At 32.8% G+C, this 20,789-nt stretch overlaps 1 protein-coding gene across 6 annotated transcripts; it reads left to right on the top strand.

Annotated features, from left to right (window-relative positions):
* The first annotated feature begins 812 nt into the window (after positions 1-812).
* On the top strand, positions 813-9,568 carry LOC120091348 (oxysterol-binding protein-related protein 2A-like). 6 transcript variants are annotated; one of them, XR_005485694.1, is made up of 12 exons: positions 813-951; positions 1,080-1,536; positions 2,936-3,295; positions 4,242-4,338; positions 5,200-5,645; positions 5,814-5,969; positions 6,518-6,685; positions 6,804-6,944; positions 7,114-7,344; positions 7,458-7,571; positions 8,054-8,416; positions 9,174-9,568. XR_005485694.1 is itself a non-coding variant. In XM_039049346.1 (12 exons), the coding sequence occupies exons 2-11, from the start codon at positions 1,156-1,158 to the stop codon at positions 8,228-8,230; spliced, it is 2,214 nt and encodes a 737-aa protein (XP_038905274.1). In that variant the 5' UTR covers positions 813-951; positions 1,080-1,155; the 3' UTR covers positions 8,231-8,240; positions 9,174-9,568. The 6 variants fall into 6 exon arrangements, 4 of the variants coding, with proteins under 4 accessions (XP_038905274.1, XP_038905273.1, XP_038905271.1 ...); XM_039049346.1 differs by having other exon boundaries at positions 4,242-4,281; positions 8,054-8,240; XM_039049345.1 differs by having other exon boundaries at positions 5,215-5,645; positions 8,054-8,240.
* The last annotated feature ends 11,221 nt before the right edge of the window (positions 9,569-20,789 follow it).

Below are 20,789 nucleotides of genomic sequence, written 5' to 3'. Positions count from 1 at the left end.
CTTCATAAAATTTCAAAGGTTAAAAAGATATGTTTTGAAAACTCAAGGTCCAAACATATTTTTTCTCAAAACTTGAGAACTAAAAAGGTATATTTTGAAAGCTAAGGGTTTGTTTGGAAGAGAATTTGAAAACGAAAAATTCAATGAAAACATAGTTATATTTCATATTTTTTCATACATGTGTTTGGTAGCAGATTCAAAAATTAGATTTTAATTTATATTTTAAATGTGCATGATATAATATTTTTAAACCATAAAACAAGTTGCAATTACTCACTCAATATTAAATCGACTATAAACTATTATTAATTAATTTATATACATGATCTATATTAAAAAAAATTGTAGAATGATTATTTTATAATATTATATAATTTATAATAAATTTACTCATACATATTTTAATTTTCTAAAAAATGAATTGAGTTTATCGAATAATATACTATTTAAGATAATTTTGCATGCATGGAAGAAATAAAATTTTAAGAATTTCAATTGTTTGATCATCAAATTAAAAATTAATTTTAAAAAATAGAATCTAAATTATTTGTCACACACAAGTTGAAAAGATAAAATTGAATTTGAATTAAAAAAAAAACTATTCTTGAAAATTATAGGACTAAAAATGTATTTTTTTTTTTCTAAATATAAATGTGAAAGGTGAGAGACCAAAATGGGCAATAAACCTAAATTCTAACCTACAAAATAGATGGAGTCCACCCCAAGAAACAAAAAAAGTCACCTTTGTACCACCACTTTATAATAATAATAATAAATAATAATAATAATAATAATATTTTCTTTTTAAAAAATCTAAGTTATTTTAAATAATACCTTTGCCTTTGTAAGCAAAAAATACTACACTTTCACTTCAGTTCTTCATTTCATCTCTCTCTCTCTCTCTCTCTCTTTCTCATGGCAAATCCCTCTCAGTTTCAGAGCTTTTGAAAGGTCCGTTAATGGCGTCCAACCCATTTCCTTCTCTCTCTTCACCATTCAATCCTCACTTTCAAACCCCATTTTCCCTCTTTCATTCCCACCAAATTCCATTTCCCACAACCTTTTTTTTTTTTATGCAGTGTTTCAATGGAGAACAGGACTGATGAATACGCCTATATAATGTTCAACAATTGAAGAAAACGAAGAAGAACTCAAATGCGGGTTAAGGAGATGCACCCACTCTGTTGCATCACTCTGGAGAATTTCAGCGGCGGAATCGGCGACCAGTCGCCGGAGGAAGCCACATCGTTGTCCCGGAGTAGAAGTTTGCCGGTGAGCCTTCTGGCATTTTCGAATAATAATAACACTCTGCAGATTTCTGGATCTATAACTAGGGTAGCTGGTGTTCTTTACAAATGGACTAATTACGGGAAAGGATGGAGATCGAGATGGTTCGTGTTAAGAGATGGTGTTTTGTCTTACTCCAAAATTAATCTTCTATCTCCCGATGATGATGTTCGATTGATCGGAGAGATTTCGACGAATCGGCTTTCGAGAAGGAAGCGACAGAAAACTGGGGGAATAGTTCATTTGAAGGTGAAATTGGTAGTTTCTCGATTATGAATTTTGGGGGTTTTTGGTTTTGAGTTGATGAATTTGTTTGTTTTGATCTCAATTTGAAGTTTGCTTCAATGTTCTTCGATTTTCGCCTGGTTTGTTGTTGTTGTTGGGGTTTGTGATCTTCGATTTCGCCTGGTTTCTTTTACAGTTTTAGTGGGTCACATCAGCAGGTGTTTTTAGACTGTTTCAGTAGAAAGCTCTAATTCATTATAATTTATATCATCTTCTTGCTATTACCCTCTGGTTATTTCAGTGATCAATCGCCATTGCTTTTTTCTTTTTTCTTTTTCCAATGTTCTTCTATATAATTCCATTAATTTCTTTCCTATTACTGTTCAAGGGAGTTTAATAATGTGATTAGTCTTAAATAGAGTGCTGAATACTGGGTTGATTTTTTTTAATATTTTTATTATTTTTTTATGGTAATTTAGAATTTTCTTTTGAAATCCTTGATGGGGGTTTTAATTTTTTATTAATTTTTTGGGTTTTGGGGAAAAAGTATGAGTGTAAAGATCTGACGGTAGGTTAAATATTATTTTAGGAAATATGATGACGTAGTTGTTTTGGAAAACAAATTCTTTATTTTGGATTGTATTGTTTGGCTTCTATGGGTTCCACTTCCAATGGAATTGCTGCCTCTTTTTCTTTCTTTTTACTGTTATTTTGAGCTTAGCTTTAAAAAGGAAAAAAAAGAAAAAAAAAGAAAAAAAGAAAAAAACTTTGGCATCTGGCTACAAATGAAAACAGGTGGGGACTAGAAACATTGGTGGGACATCTCTATCCTCCATTTCTAAAACAGGATTTTTTTTGTTAACTGTATAAGCGGAGGAGAGAGATTAGGAGAAAAACAACGAAAAACAAACAGAAACAGAAAGAGGGAGAGAGGCTTATCTTTGTTAGATCCGGAGTTTGGCTGCTTGATTTTGGGGGTTCCTTAGGAATTTGCCAGAGTTTTGAGGAAATGGACTCGTCTTTTGATTGTTTGCATTGTCATGAGAAGCATCATACAAGAACCTGTTTTCGGTTTGTTTAAGGAAAAAACTTGAGGCCCCTTTTAATGTCTAAGGTTGAACAAGTCAGTACAATTGGTTTCTTCTCTGGGTAAGCTTTTTTTAATGTTTTATTTCTCTCTGTCTGTTCATTATGTTATTGAATGCCTTTTCTTTTCTTTTTTTCTTTTCTTTTTTTCACTTTTTTACTCTATGCAAATTTGGAAATGCTGGGATGCTTTTAACTTAGTCATCATCAAGGCATTGTTTAGTTTTAGTCAAAAAGATATTTTGGGATATTATTCAAATACTAATTGCATAGGGGCCAAAATCCATCCATTTGGGAATTGGTGTCATCGAGAATATTTTTTTTTGTATCCACGCAGGTATCACGGTTCCGAGAAAGCAAGTCAGATGACCGGCGGTTTTATATATTCACTGCCACAAAGACACTTCATCTGAGAGCAGAATCAAAGAAAGACAGGGTGACCTGGATACAAGCTTTAGCCTCTTCCCGAAGCTTATTTCCATTGCAAATTGTGAACGATAATCTTCCCTTTGTACCCAATGATTTATCCCTTTCCACTCAGAAACTCAAGAAGCGTTTACTTGAAGAGGGAATCAGTGATGCAGTTGTTAAGGACTGCGAACAAATCATCCTCTCCGAGTTCTCAGAATTGCAGGGACAGCTGAAAGTACTTTTGGAAGAAAGATCTTGTTTGATTGATACCTTGAGAGAATTGGAGGTAATTTCTTAGTTCCTTTTTTGTTTGTTATTTGATCAACTGCGGTCTCTGTTAAAATCGAACAACTTTAGGAGCGATGGTGTTATTTTGTTTAAAATAAAACTTCAGTTTTATATTCTTTAGGTGCTGCATATTTGTAATTTGATCTGCTCGGTTAACTTCTAATTTCTAAAGCTTTAAGGATTACTCCTTTCCATTTGCTAAATATATCATAAGTCTCACGATTAGTTTCATTTATAAATCGGGGAAAAGTTCTAACTTCTTTATGCAACTTTTTTTCCTCAATAACCGCCGTTTGAGCTCCTTATATTTGAAATGCTCTACTTTACTCGATTGTTTTGCTGGGTTGGATCTTTATAAGAAACGATTATGCTCCAAGCTCATTTTATAAAAATATTAGTGATTGCGAAACTTACTCCACTCAAGCCCCCGTGGGGTCAAATATACTTTGGATTAATGTCAGACCCACTTGGATGTGATTTCACTCCACTCAAGCCCCTGGTGTATTTGCAAATCGTTGAATTTTTCACTTTATGAACACTGTAAATTGGCACAAGGAAAATCTGGAGTAACCATTTTTCTTGTACTTAAGGTTATTATGATTGGTTGAAGCCTTGAAGGACATGATGTTTTGTTTGCATTCGTTCTCTTATTTATTTCTTCTTTTTCATCTGGTGTTAATTTCTTTGCTGGTATTTATTGTCGAAAGTGATTGACAAACGTTTTTCTTTACTGTGTCTAAACAGTCATCCTATACTTCATTTCATCTTTACTGTCACCCAAAATTTTTGGTTTTTAGTTCTTTAATACTATATTAGGGTAGTTAGTATTTCTGGAGCATTAGCCTTTTTCATCTACTTGATGAAAAGTTTTATTCTCGTTACAAAAAATAATACTGCATTAAAGTAGTTAATATTCATTTCAAGCATTTCAATTAAATGTGCAGGCAGCTAATATTGAAATAGAAGCTAATGGAGTTCACAATGGTGAGTACCAGTTGATGAAACATGATTTTTCCACCGAATGCAGTGGAAAATATAGTGGTAAGCTTGTTATATGAACTATTCTGGTTTATTGTTTACTCTTCATGATAATCATTTTGTCGCTATGTCTTGAAAGAAAAGTCATGTAAGATATGTTTTTGATGCAAAACTATTTGCTTGGATCAAGCTCTTGATCAGAATGTAATATTTTGAGCCTCCATGGTCAACTTTTTGTTGGTTGGCAAAAGGAAATTTTAATACTTTGCGGATTGAGATTTTCTAAAGATTTAATATATATACTAGATTGGTTAGGTATTCAATATCTCATTAAAGGATTCTTCTTTTGAAATATGTGGGGTAAGGGATCGAACTTCAGACCTCGAGGTAGTGTTGAGCTATGCTCATATTGGATCCCATTAAAAATTTAATCATTGAAGAATGTTGTACTATAATATTTTGTACTTTTTTTTTTTTTTTTCATTTTTCATTTTTCATTTTAAAAATTTTGTATTATACTTAAGAAATAGTTGATATTTGCTATAAGTTCTTTTTTCCTTCCTAGAAATTAACAATCTATCAAATGGAGGTCTTAGGCTGGCTAAGAGGTCAAAGGTTCAATCCATAGTAGCCACCTATCTAAGAATTAATTTTCTACGAGTTTCCTTGACATCCAAATATTATAGGGTCAGGCGGGTTGCCCCGTGAGATTAGTTGAGATGCGTGTAAGTTTGTCCGGACACTCACAGATACCAAAAAAAAAAAAGAAAAGGAGAGGTCTTAGGCGCAAAGAATATCATTCGTTCAGTTGGTGCAAGGGAAATCATACTATTATACAGTGAATGATGAATTTGGTTTTACCTTCTTTACTTCTTTGATACCTGTTTCTATTGTTCAGAAACTTTTAGTTTTTAAATTTTACAGAATGTACTACTACAGAGTCTTCAGATGACGTTGAAAAACAAGATCTTGAAGATGGGTCAGATGCTGATGAAAGTTTCTTCTATGACACAACCGAAACATTTTCAGAACTCACTCTTAGCTGTGGGTCAGTAGAAGGGGCTTCTAATTCCTTAGATAAGGTTAAGGATCTTGAAAGTCAAAAGGATGATGTAGAGAAGATGCACGACAAACAGAGAATTGAAAGTTCTGTTCATTTTAATGTTCAGAGAAGAAAAAAGCTCCCAGATCCCGTGGAGAAAGAGAAACGAGTTAGTCTTTGGTCTATGATAAAGGACAATGTTGGAAAGGATCTTACACGAGTTTGTCTCCCAGTTTATTTTAATGAGCCCATATCATCCCTTCAGAAATGTTGTGAGGACATGGAATATTCTCATCTTTTAGACCAAGCATATGAATATGGAAGACAGGTGAGAAGATAATGCATATATACATTGTTTCTAATCACCATTGTAGTTGTCTATTGAAAAGTATCTCGATTTTTCTTATGCTGATTCATCATCTGCGTTGAATTTATATCAAAAGTAAAAATGAGGTTTGCTGTCATTTTGGTGCCTAATCTTGAAATTTATTACCAGGGGAACAATTTCCTCAGGGTCCTCAAGGTTGCTGCATTTGCCGTTTCTGGTTATGCTTCCTCTGAAGGACGACATTGTAAACCATTCAACCCTTTGCTTGGGGAAACTTATGAAGCTGACTTTCCTGAGAAAGGGATTCGTTTCTTCTCCGAGAAGGTCAGTATATAGGAATGTGTACAACACCATAAGTCATAAATATGAACAAGTAATATAATTTTATACCAAAGAAGTAATGGAATTAAGTAATGAGCTACATATGCGCTGTCTTTAGAGTTGTAATATTTCACCTAACAAGTTTTACTAATTAGTTGATGCTCTAGCTCAAAATGTACCGAGAAAAAGAAAATAAGTAATTTCAATCATAGTGCAGTTATAATGATCAAAAAGTTTTTAAAAAAGGATAAAAACAAAATGCTTTGGTTGGATAACAAGACCAATTAATCATAATAAAATTCTACCTTTTTACAATAAAAGGCACATTAAAAAAATGCGGAATAGGCTCTCCATAAAGTATGGAAGTCATAATATGGTAAATTGTATCTGTATTATAAAAAAAATTGACCGAGGAACAAATGCTCTATGATCATGGCTATTATCTCCTTTTTCATTTTAGGCCCTGTAAATTAACTCAAGCATATCTTTCTTACCATTGACTTACTGATTTTAATTTTCACTTTATTATTTTAATGATGTTTTAATTTCAGGTAAGTCATCACCCGACCGTCATTGCGTGCCATTGTGAAGGCAGAGGATGGAGATTCTGGGGTGACAGCAACCTGCGATCAAAATTTTGGGGACGTTCAATTCAGCTTGACCCTGTTGGAGTTCTTAACTTGGAATTTGATGATGGAGAAATATTTCAGTGGAGCAAGGTGAGAAGGATTGCTCTGCTTTTATACTGATGAAACAGAAATAAAATGTGCTTTCTATTTCTCAATTTATTTTAGTTTATACTTGAATAATATCTTAAAGCCTATTTATGATTTTCAGGTCACCACAAATATTTATAATCTCATTCTCGGAAAAGTATATTGTGATCATCATGGTACGATGCACATACGTGGTAATAGAGAATATTCTTGCACACTTAAGTTCAAAGAGCCTTCAATTTTAGATCGAAATCCTCATCAGGTTAGTGATCAATATTGAAGTTAACTTTATTGTGTGCAAAGTGTTGGTCAATGTTGAGCTGTTTCAAATGTTTTTTATGACTGAATTCTCTCTTTCACTATATATGAATGCATGTCTTCATATTAGTGTCCAACCTTATTTCTTTTTCCATATTATCTGACATCACTAGGTTCATGGATTTATCGAAGATGCTAATGGTCGAAAGGTTGCCACAATATTTGGCAAGTGGGATGAAGGTATGTATTACGTGGAAGGTGAGAGCAATGGGAACCCAAAGCGCAATGCCCCTCCAAGTGATGAATTGATGCTGTGGAAGAGCGAAAAACCTGCTCCTGATCTCACTCGTTACAATTTAACTTCATTTGCCATCACTCTTAACGAACTGACATTGGACCTGAAGGTGCGTGTGATGTATTAACTCTGAATTTCATGCATGTCTTTTCTTTCTTGTCAAATGCATTTACTTGTCCTCTTTTATCTTATCTGATCCTTGGCGTGTGATCACGGATTAAGGAAAGGCTTCCACCCACGGATTCAAGACTTAGACCAGACCAGCGACATTTGGAAAATGGTGAATATGAAAAGGCAAATGAAGAGAAACAACGCTTGGAGAGACGACAGCGAATTGTAAGTTCAAGAAGCTACAATTAGTTGTAGGCTTTGCAATTAATGAAATACATGTTGGATGCTTTTGCATTTTCAAAGAAATGGTGAAATTTGAAAATAGACACTCAAATCCTGTTCTGTTATATTATATATAGGCCGATCTGATTGCATTTTTTACCAATTTGATAAGGCTTTACTGTGAGTAGGTTGACAGTTGGTTTAATTTTGATGTCCATGGTATAGTTATTACTGCAATGTAAAACAAGTAATATCCATTTACTAATTTGAGTCTAGAAAATGAGATTGTAGCATTCTCTATAGATTTATATGCCTCTAGAAGACTAGCACCTTGGATAAAGTTCATAAGCTGGTATGATTTTATTATCTAATTGGGCAGGCATCGTTGTTATTTAAACCATATATTTTACTGTGCTTTGTATATTCATATTTCTTATTCCTTTTGGCTAATTTCTTCTATCATTCATTATTCTCTCACTACACAGTCCAGGAAGTTGCAAGACAATGGTTGGAAACCCAGATGGTTTTATAGAGAAGGTGAAGATGGGCCATACCGATACATGGGTGGCTACTGGGAAGCACGAGATGAAGGAAAGTGGGATGGTTGCCCAGATGTATTTGGCGAATTGAACGAGAGCATGGTAGGCGAATTGGGATCATGATTTTAGTCAGGTGAGTCGTTGGTTTTCTTTTCATGTCCACAGAATTTTGCCAGTCCAATGAAAAGCCAATCTAAGTTAGAGCATATTCCTCCTTAAAACTTCTGCGATTTCCATCAACCTTTCGAGGTTATCACACACCCCTGGAGCAAATACCTAGCATGGGAAATTGGGCACCAAGAATTTGAGGTAGAGGGTAAATATTTAAATTTCTCTAGACATTCAAAGCTCTGTTATCATAATCAAGAAGAGATATACTTTGATAGGTTGCATAATCCTATTCCTACTTTCTTTTGTATGTTCTGTTGATTAAATTTTCTAATGTATGATCTTTAATCTACATCCACATGATCCATTGATCTAGGAATAGGAAGTAAATAGTTAAACAATTATCCTTATGACAATGGATAACTATTTCATTTTTAATTTTTTGTTTTTGAAAATTATCTTGTTTCCCCAATTTTGTAAAAAGAAAAACATTTGAATTCTTAGCTAAATTGTAAAAAAAAAAACAAGTTTTAATTTTAAAAAGTACATCTTTTAGGTTTCAAAACTTGATTTGAATTTTGAAACATTTCTAAACAGTGGATAACAAAACAATGAAATCAGTGGTGGCAAGTAGTCTTTAATATTTATAAGTTTAATTATTAAAAACCAAGAACCAAACGTAATGGGTTATCAAACGAAGTCTAACTTAGGAAAGCTGTAAATCTGGATCCCCACCTTGAATCCAATTATTTGGAATTCAAAAGGGAAAGAAATCATTACCTAAGGCTACTTATATAGATTGAGTTGCATCACATGGTTTGTATTGGATTTTCCTTTGGCGTTTGATAAATATAGAAGTTTTCTTTTAGTGGAGCTTTCTATCTCATTTTGGATGGACTTCCCAAATTCTGGGTTGGTTTTTCAAGCTCCCGAAATTGATTGCATTCAAATTTGGCAGATAATGCAGGAATAGCTCGAAAGTGTTGTCGAATCAGCAACGAATACGAGTAGCCTGGCCTTCTTCAACTTAATTCTTTTCACTATACTTCTTCTCAAAGGTTAATAAGAACTGGTGATTCTTTGAGCACTTAAGTAAAGAATTCTTCCTCAGCTATACAGTGGTTTAGGATAAAATCTTATGCACCATTTTCATGGTCATCCTTCTCTCTCTCTCTCTCTCTAGCTTGCTTCTTGTTGAGCAATTGTTTAGTATTCTGATGTTTAGATGAGAAGAGGGAAAAAAAGATGTAATTTTGCTCTCAATCCATTATGTAAGCTCTTCTGTTCAGCTGAATATACACATTCCATATATATATATATATTTAATAAATTTTTTCCTGCTGCATTGAGCAACCTGTTAGTGAAATTTCTGTTGCTTTGTGATGAGTAATGAGCAACATGTCTGAGGTTTAAATCAATATATAACTTTTAGGATTACATATAACAGTTGAGTTATCTTTTAAAATGGGTAAAAAAATATTTTCTTTAGAACTTTTGTCATTTTTTAGAAGAATTTTCATTTTTTAGAACACTTGATCTTTGTCATGAAAAAAAAAAAAACATTTATTTTGATCTTTTGATTTTTTAACATTTTTTTTCTTCTGTACGTTAGAACGGTGAACAATTTTCAATGTTAGTTTTTATTATATAATGCCTTCGATCATGTAATGTACAAATATATATGGTCTTAAATTGTTGATCCACATATTTAAGATATCTCACTAAATCTAATATTTTTTCCCCTTAAAGAGACTAAATCATTATTAATTTTGAAGTTGAAAGATTAAATTGTTGAAAAATAGATAACTTCTGTAACAGTACAAGTCATACATAATGTTGCAAACAATGAGGAGACAAATTGAGGCAACAACTAAAACGTAAAAACACAGAGATCAATAAACCTAATTCGGTGTATTATTATCTACATCTGGAAGGTAGTATACTTTATGGAAACAACTTCACTATTATCGAGTTAATTGATTACAATAAAGTACTTTATCTATTAGAAATCCTTCATAGTGATTCTCAAATAGCTTACTCCAGATAGGAAACAACTCTAGAAGAAAAAATATTTTCGCCGAGAAAGATGAAGGCTGCTTATGCGAATCTGTAGCAAATAAGGAAAAAAAATTTCCAGATAGAAACTGCTCAGACAACTGCGATGCTCTTGAAAAACAAAGGAACAAGTTGAATGTCAATATGCCTAAATAAAAAAATCAGTCAACTCAACGTAGTAACATATAGGAGCTAAAATTAATTATTACAACTTAAGGTTCTAAAACTGATTTGGTATTTTCATGAAACTTGAGCCTTTAAAATTTAAAATAGATTGGTCTTATATATTTGAATACATTTGTTGCCACAAAAATTGAACAATTTTTCTTGAGGGAAGAGAACCATATATTCTATATAACAATTCTACTAAATAATAATTATGGATGTTTTTAAATATAGGAAAATAAGTCAATTTATTTATAAATATAACAAAATGAAGTGACATTTTGTTATATTTGAAAATATTTCCAACAAAAATAATTATCCTAATAATTATGCTAATTGTTATCTTTGTCACTAAGACCAACCATTTTGTCATGGAAAAAAACTACTGATGTTTTATATACATCAATTTTCGTATATTTTTCTTAACAGTAAAAAGAAATGATTATATTGGCAAAATAATAATAATAATATTAAAGAAAAAAGAAAAAAAAGAAGTAAAATAGATGAAGATCCGTACGGTATTGTTTTCGTTTTTTGTATTCTATTTCTTGTTTGTTAAGAAACTAACTTGTGTGATATCTGTTTCCATTTCTTATTTCTAAACTTTAAAAAACGTTCTGAAAAAGGGGTCAAAATTTTTGTTTCGTTTATGTATTTCTCTTTATATTTACATGGTCATTTTTGGAAGCAAGCTTGTTATTTACCTGGTTGGTTGGTTATGTGGATTGTGCATTGATGCATGTAATATTGAAATGCATGTTTTAGGTTATTATTTCCACGCTTTTTATTTAGAAAAAACAGACATTTACATGTGTTTTCTTCCATAATTGATATTAAATTGATAAAACGATCTTATGAGGGTCCTATTTATCTCAAAAGTGGATTTTTACTATTTTAACTGACTTTATGAACTTTTGCAAGCATCTTTAACTGATTTGAAGAAATTTGTACAATGCGCTTGCATCGCTTGAAGTCACTGCGATCGCATCAAGAAACCCTAATTTTTCAAGTTTTTACAAAGTCGTTGGAGGTTGTTATTTTCTCGTCCCAATTTGTTATTCAACCCAATTTCTTGGTAAAAGTGTTGAGCATGATTTTCGACCATCTTCAACCGATTTGGAGCCTTTAAAGAAGGAGGAGCCTCCCATTTCAAGGATGAATTCTCCATTTGCAAATCACCTACGTCCCATCCACGATTCCTCCACAAAGTTAGTCATCTTTGGACGATTTCTCACAATCACAATCAGCAACTTCAGAAACGAAATTTTCTCTAAAGTTTGAGTACACTAGGTTATTCTTATCCCATAAAAACATGTGGTACGAGAGGACTCATCCTTGAAAAAGGAGAGTCACCCTAGGTAAAGATTAGGAGAGCGAGAACTTACCACAAGGCATTATCAAGTTGTAATTCCAGCATTTCTTGGTTTAATTTTCCGCACTTTTCTATTTTCTCTCTTTTCGCTTGTATTGAACATCGTCTTGTAGTTATGATTTTTAATCTAATGAAGTTCAACATTTATCTTTAATCATGACCTAAGTTCTCTAAGGGGTTCAATAATGTGGATAACCTAGGATTTTATGGCTTGAGAAATTCTTACACTTCAAACCGCCTTGACTTACGCATTTTCTTTGTTGAAATTAACGATAAAAACTGATAAGTTAAGCTGGCCACTAATTTCAGCAATCTAGTAGAGTCTTAATGCTGAGAAGGTTAGATATAAACGGATGTCGAAGGGATATAGGAGAAAGAGCTTAAAAATAGGGCTGTTACGTCGCCTTAGAAATAAGGGACACTATAGGATAAAGATTTTGCATGTGAATTAATCTAAAATCTAGTTGACCATAGAAATATAGCCATTAATTGCTTAAATAAGCTCTTAAAGGAACTTGACGCCCAACTAGTTAAAACATTGTTGCACCCCTATTCCATTATTGTTTACAGTTTTAAAATCAATTTTTTACCTATTCACTATCACCACACTTGGTAACCTTCGATTACACTGGTTCATTATCTTAATAGAATTAAAATTGATTCTAGTCTTGTGAAATTCGACTGTTCGAATATTTCAAGAATTACTACTTCATCCGTAGTGTATGCTTGCACTTAAAACTCATTTATCCTTATTGTTATCACGTATACACGTCAATCATGCATGTTTTCATCCCATTTGAGAGGTTTTGGGTTCAACTCTTACTTAAAAAAACAACTTTAATATTTTTTTATTATTGTTTTTCATTTTATATTATATATTATTTTAATTTTAAATTTTATACTTTTTCGATTTATAGATTTATATATTATGTTAGTTTTGAATTTTAAACTTTGGTATTTATATATCATTTTAAATTTGAATTTAAAGTTCTATGGAATATGCGTATTTTTATATTATTTAAATTTAAAATTTTAAAATTTTCAATATGTAATATATGGGAGGATTTTCAAAAATAGAAAAATAAGGAAAACTATTTACATAAAGTAGAAAATTTTAATCTTCTTTAATAGAGGCTAATAGAAATCTATCAGTGTCTATTAGTGATAGAAACTGATAGAAGTCTATCATCGATACTATGTGATAGACGATGCTGATAGAAATTTATCAGTATCTATCAATGTTTATATAATTTTAATTTGTAGTATACTTATTGTCAGTTAGGATTTTGCAATATATTAAATTTGCTCTCTCTCTTTTTTTTTTTCTTGAAGAAATAAATTATGTTCATTTAGACATTCATTGAACCTCAAGTTAATATTTTACCATAAGAAATTTACAAAAGCAATATAATAGAGTGGCATCTATGTCGGCATTAACAATTAACATTGTAACTTAAATTTGGATTACGTTTGAAGGGTAGAAACAATTGTATTATTGTTATTAATATTGCATCAAGATTTATTTGTATTAGATAATGTAAGCATTTGATAATTGTTCTTTATACATTTTAATGCATGTAATATATATTTTTATATTATATAACTAAATTAGATTTAAGCTATGGAACAAGAGGAAACACAAAAATAGTTAGGAAAAATACATGAGAAACGAGAAACTAGGAATAGTTATCAAACACATTTTTGTTCTTGTTTCTTTTTTCAAGATATAAGAAACAAAAATAATTACAAAACTTATTTCTGTTTCTAGTTCTTAAAAAATAAAAAAAACAAGAAACATGAATTAACAAGAACTTTATTGAATGGAGCCTGAGTAAATGAATATGTTTTTTTTTTTGTTTTTTTTTATTTTTTATTTTTAAGTACAATATGGGGAAAGATTTGAATCACAAATCTCTTTGTTACGGGTTAGCATATTTTATTTTATTTCTTTTTAAACAAACTATCTTGCAACATGTCTGTACTCATGTCAAGGACATCATAGTCGTCTGTGCTGCATCTTTCTACCGAATACTTTTTCCTTGTTACAAATTTCCAGAAAGTTGTTTTTCTGTTTTTGTCTTGGCACAAATTCTCTAACATTATAGAGTTGTTTTGTTTTGTTTCTTATATATATGTGTGTGTGCATCGTTGGTGTGGTTTGGAGTTGACCCTTTTGTTTATGACCCTTTTTGGAACTATGTGAGTCAAGCTTTAACGTGTGAACTTCTCTGTGAGGTTGTTGTTTTGCTGCCTTTATTGTTTGGCTGAGGAGTTCTATCCAACACCTACTTCTGTGATGAAGGTGACATTTTGATATATACTTGGAGAATTTTAAGGTGATTGTAGTGAGGGGATCTCATACTTACGGAGAGTCTAAGTACGCTTGTTTGATGTGAGTTCCAAACAAATGGTAGAAAGAGTGCTACTTTGACAAGAGAAGAATTCTCGAGTTTAGGGGGAGCCTAAACTCTTCACTAGGAGTTAGTTGTTTGGAAGTCACTATAGAGGATGTCTAATAAATAATTACTTTATTGTAATCGATTTACTCTTTATTAAGTGATTTTGCACACCAATCTGGGTCACCAATGTCTATGTCTTTATTTACTGGTTGCTCTCTTAATTTTGTTTATTATCATTCATGTTGTTTTTAACATTGTGTATGATTGTGACACTACATATTAGATTCACCTATTTTTCACTCTTGGTCAAGAATACATATATAATATTGTCAGTTGAACTATGCTTGCTTCGACTAAGTGAATGAACTATTAATGGAAACTAGATTAAATATAGACAATAAATGTAATAAAATTAAGGATGAGAATCTACAGTAATCTTTTCTCTCAACTCTGTCACCACCACCCTCACCACCAACCAGTAGCTGACTAATTTCAATTCCTCACCTTATTCAATCCTTTCACCAACCTTTCCTCTCCACTCTTTCTTTTATTCCCATCACCCTCTTTCGATTCTTCACACCTAAAGTTTCCACTTCTTTCACTGCTTTGACCCTATGGCTTTCATCAGACTTTTACCTCCCTCCTGCAATATTGAATAGAAGGAATTTGTCCTTTCACTAGACAAACATTCCAGAGGAAGTTATATCCTCCTAACTGAAGTGGGCACTTTTAAATCTTTCTCATTATTACTATTTCCTGAATCACTTGATTGGCTCAAAAGTACCTTCAAAACCCTCCTTGCCACACTAAGAACCAATCGTTTCTTTATAGAGAAACGCTACAAAGTGTTGGGATTGATGTCTTAAATCTCGTGGGTTCTATAGTTTGTATTTGTAATGTACGAACATTTTACTTATTTAATAAAATATGAAATTTTTTATTTGAAATTTAGTAGCATTAACCCACAAAACTAATAAAATAACATCCAAGATTATCTTTTGTAACTTAAACATGTATGTAGAGACTGAAGGAACTATTATACAAGAGTACCTCTGAGTGGAAGCGGATTATTCCAAATACATTGTGACAGAATTTCCACATTTACAATCTAACAGTTAAGATATGCAATATACTACAAATTACTGGTATGCTTTTAAACTAAAACAAGATAACAAGAAAACATACCAGTTGAAGACCCTTTCTTCACCAAAAACTCGCTCTCTCTAAACAGACTGCTTCTCTCACTCTTGCTAGAATGTCCAAGCAATCGTTCACCAAAACTCCGGTCGTCTACTCACGAACGACCTCCACATGAAAAGAAACAATGGGGACGACACCACCACTTAAAATCCTCAGTATTCTCGGTGTGATAATCCAAAGAGTGGGCTATGTTGGGATTTGGTAGAGGGGAGGAGGAATGAAGATCGTATACAACAATCAAGCAAGTGGGAGAAAGCTTAGTATATCGTATAGAAAAAATGCTTGATTGTTTAGGTGAAGTACACGATCGTGTAGGAAAAAGGCACAGATCGTCTATTTTATCGTTTAGTAAATGCTCGGGTACTAGACGATCATTTAGTAAAACGTAGGCGATCGTTTAAAAGATGGTGCACGCGTGTAAGAGATCGGGTAGTAAGTTCAAGCTATTGTATAGTCTCTCAATTTACTAAGCGATAGACAACATACACTTCGTGAGCAAATAACCATGATCTCTTGCAAAATGAGAATAATTTTCATTTTATTCTTCAGTTATGAAAACTGATTGGAACTTCCCATTAACGCACGGTTACGAAGAAAATGGTGTGCACAATTATCCTATAATTGTCAAATTAAAATAATAAATATAATCATATTATATTCATTAACCTATAGTTTAATATCACATATCAACCATAATGTTTTCTCCTCCACTAGATATAAATAATATTTATATCCATTTTCCTCCAATTAATATATCTCATACATAAAGTCAATTATATCGTATATAATTAATCAATTCAATCATATCATATATAAGCAAACTCCCTCTTGTCAATTTGAACATTTCAAACTAACCCAAAAACTGATTCTCAACTTGAATCCATTGAGCTACCAAGGGGACTTTATGGACCTATGGCTCGAAGCTCCAACGGTACGTGAATAGCTGACTAAACTCTTTAACCACGAGATCCACCATCTGTTAACTGCCAGACATTCCACTAAAGACCGACAACTGAACTCTTCTTACCACAGATTTCTGTGTCCATCGAATATAACCAATCAACACTACGATAACCCTTCACAGATACTTCTAAGTACAACTGGGCCTATTTACCGATTTTCCGTAGTTACATCTAACTTCTTAAGTACCACTAATCCCTCTAATGAACAATACAACATAGTCCTACTATATGTGGACATCTCTGGGGCCATGAGAAGGTGTGTGGCGCCATATCGTTCAAGCCCTGGGATCAACCCTTAAGGGAGCAATCTATCTACTTACCCTTGCTTCGGGGAAGGAATGAATTTCATCTTGTGTAATTGAGTTCCCAACTCCCAGATCAGACGAACCCCTAAAGTGGTAGGTTTGAGTTGGCGATCAGCCACTCGCACCCATGGAAATTAAAGGACTGCCCTCAAAGGCAGGAGCTCCCAACTCACTCAGGATTGAGGTTATGTTACCTATGGTCATCCTAGTGAAGTGAAGTCTTTGTCATGAACGGCGTTATATAACGAGACGTTAACACTTCATGGTCAGGTCTTATACAAACTCTTTGTATAGGACGCCCCCTGCACGTCCCCATATGAATGATCAAGATCAGACCATCTGTAGCAAGTTACAACACTTGTAACTATTCCACAAAACGGGCCGCATCCGTAGCGTTACCAGGATAAGGTTTCCTTCCTATATCCATATACAACAGATCATTTTGGTTATCACTTAAGACATGATCCACTTGTATGTCACCACATATATGCTTAAGTTACATAATGAAAACTAGAGATTTTCCTTTATTGGTTTGTGGTAAAGCAAATAAAACATCCAATGTTCAAAGACAAGTAGTAAAGAAAATATCATATATTATACATCACAAGCGTTCGTACAAAACTGTGTTTACAAACTACAGGACAAGAGACTTTAGGGCATCATCCCTAACAGAGACATACAGGTGGATCATGTTTAAGTGATAGCCTAAATGGTCTGTAGTAGATGGATAAGGTTGGGTATTTTATCTTGGTGACACTACGAATACGACCCGCTTTGTAGATGTTACAATGGTTGTAAAGTGCTACAAATGATCTGATCCTGATTATTCATATAGAGATATGTAAGTAGCAGTGTTCTATATAAAGGAGTTTATATAAGACTAGACCACGAAATGATTAGTCTCATTATATAACATCGTTCATAATAGAAACTTATATTTCACTAGGATGACCATAGATGACATGACCTGAATCTTGAGTGAGTTGTGAACTCTTGCCTACGAAAGCGATTCTTTGATTTGTATGAGTAAGAGTGGCCAGATTGTTGACTCAATAAGCCTACCATTTTGGGGATTTGTCTGATTAAGGAGCTGGGTACACAGCTACACAAGACGAAATTCACTCATTCTCTAACATCTGAGTAAGTAGATAAATTCTTCCCTTAAGGGCTGATTCCGGGGCTTGAGCAATATGACACCACACCCTCTCTTTACCCAAAAGGGGTTTGGTCATAGTTGGACTATGACTTATTATTCATTAGAGTGATCGGTGGTACTTGAGAAGTTAGATGTAACTATAGGGGCAAAACGGTAATTTTTGTCTAGCTGTACTTACGAGCAATTTATGAAGGGTCATTGTGTTGTTGATTGGTTATATCCAATGGACACAAAAATATATCTATAGTGCGAAGAGTGGAATGACCGATAGTTAATGGATGTTGAATAATTTAATTAAACTTGGAGCTTCAATCTATAGGTCCATAAGATCTCATCTGTAGCTCAATAGGGATTAATGAGAATCAATTTTGGATTGATTTAAATTGTTTAAATTAATTGAGGGAATTAATTATATGTGATATAATTAAATTAATTATAAATTTTATATAATTAATATAATGAATTTGATACATTATAATATAAAATTTATTTGAGAGGAAATAAATATTTGAATATGATTCAAATATTAATTATATGGATTGAATTCATATAATTAAAGTTAGTATAAATGTGATTTATATTAAATACTACAAATGATTGAGAGAATTAAAAAATTATAGGTTCAATGTTATATTTAATATAACATATAGTTATATATAAATATAATAAGTTATTAATATATATATATATATATATATATATAATATATATATTTATATATTATTTAAATTTATTTTATCTTATTTTAAATTTAAATTTCAAAATTAAAATGAGGGAGTTACAACTCACTCCCTTTAATTCTCTCAATCAAACGTGAGTAGGGCAGTTTTTTGAAGAGTTTTTATTTTTATTTTTTTTTATCTTCATCATTTTTCAAAGAGGATGTCTCTGTGTGTGGATTCTGTAAACTCTCCCTATAAAATATTTTTTCTCTCTTCTAAAATCTTTATTCCCCCTTCCCAAAAATACACAGAGCACACACTTCCCATAGATTCTCATCTCAAAAAAAGAATACGAGGTCTCACTTATGGTGTTATTACCATTGGGTGTTCGTATTTCCACGAATTGTTCATGAACATTTTGAGAGTTTCGTGAAGATCTTAGTCTTCAAGGGTAAGCACTCTTCTTCCTCTTTTTTAATGCATGCTGTATTTTTTTTTTTTTATTTTAATGCATATTATATGTTCTGTAATTTCTTTATTCTATGAATTAAAATTGGGTTGATCCTTGCTTCTACTATGGAACTTCGCAGTTTCTTCACAAAGATCACTGCTTCTGGGTGGAGAAAACAACAAACAGAAGTGGGTACATAACAGAGATCTACTGTGTTGATGATAGGGGCAGAAGATGTTGCATCCTCGTCTCTGAGGGTGTTGACAAAAGTGGCTAGACCACTTTCTACTCATTGCTCAACTTTCATGAGGATAAAGATAGAAAGAAAACATATTTCCAAGGTCAGTCAAGGAGATCCGTCAAATCCATCATTTACTCCTGCTCAGACGATGACAACCCAAGGCAAACTTATGCAGAAGCTCTCTCATTATCTAGTCCAACCGATCCATTCACAGACTTTTAACGCTTAGAAAATCCACACAAGAACGACATAAAACTCATCAAAGAAGCTGAAGAAGATTTTTATTGGGAGCATGCCATCATCATTCATAGACGTTTCTTTCATGATGACTGGACAAAGATCATAGCTTGTCTCAGAGATCAAATGGAATCCATTCAATTTTATAAATCTTTTCATGCTGATAAGGCAATCCTTTTCCTAAATGACAAATACTAGGTTAGATTTTTTTGTAAAAACCAGGCTTGGTTCCTTATGGATAAGTATTATGTCAAATTTGAAAAATTGTCTTCCACTCTGCATTTTATCCCTAATCCTATCCCAAGCTATGGAGGTTGGAAAATTTCAGGGATATCCCTTTGCATGCTTGGAATTTATACACTTTCACTCAGATTGGAGACATGTGTGGTGGTTTCTTAAAAGTATCAAAGGATACTTGAAGAAAAGTTGATATTATGGAAGCCATTACCAAGATTAGAAGGAACTTCACAAGTTTTATTCCAGCGATCATAGCTATCTCTGATAACAAAGGTAACCATTTTATTGTACATCTGGTTACACAGGCGTCTAAGAAGTGTTTGGTCAGGCATGACTCAAGCATCCATGGATTCTACACGAAGGAGGCAGCTGCGAGTTTTAATGAATTTGACACAAAGAATGAACAATAAAACATTCATGACAATATTGCTTACCCTCCTCAATAGAATGAACAGTGTCTGGTTACAAATAATTCAATTACAACCAAATGCAAACCAGATGTTATATCGAAACCCAAGGCAATTGCAAGTACTAACAGTGAAAAAAGATTTTTAAATCAGCTGAACAATCGAAAGGGAAAGAGAATATGATGAAATGGACAAGGGGAGGAAATTTTGTGATGATGAATCTGACACCAATCACTTTGGTTTAAATGTTAAGAGAAAGGTCACTTTTCCTTCACTAAAAAACAAAACTTATTATTATAACCCATCTTATGCCCATACCAGGCCATTTCGAATGGCCAGTCCACCAAGCTCAAAAACAAAGATTAAAAAGAAAAATGATAGACGAATCTATCGTGTGAAAAATCCAACAACAAATCAGCCCATTTGTTTGCTTAATAAGCCTAATTACCTCGAAAAAATTGAAGGTAAAGGGAATAATGTCCCTGGGCCAAACAGACTGGATTTTGAACTTTTTGTGGACTTGAGTTACATCTCCCTGGAATTAGATGCAAAAGTCTCCATCCCAAATCAACTACAAAAAGAAGCTCAAACCCTTTCTTCTACTCAATCTGAGATTATGAAAGGTAGCTTGGAAGTGATTATGAAAGATAAAGAAGAGGGAAATCCAAGGGCTCTAAGAAGCTCCTTCAAAGAAGACTTGAAATAATGGCTTCACTCAAATAACT

Source organism: Benincasa hispida, chromosome 11 (assembly GCF_009727055.1).
Source record: "Benincasa hispida cultivar B227 chromosome 11, ASM972705v1, whole genome shotgun sequence".
NCBI classification, from domain to species: domain Eukaryota; kingdom Viridiplantae; phylum Streptophyta; class Magnoliopsida; order Cucurbitales; family Cucurbitaceae; genus Benincasa; species Benincasa hispida.
Note: the sequence above shows the minus strand (reverse complement) of the source record. Positions and strands in the feature narration are given on the sequence as shown.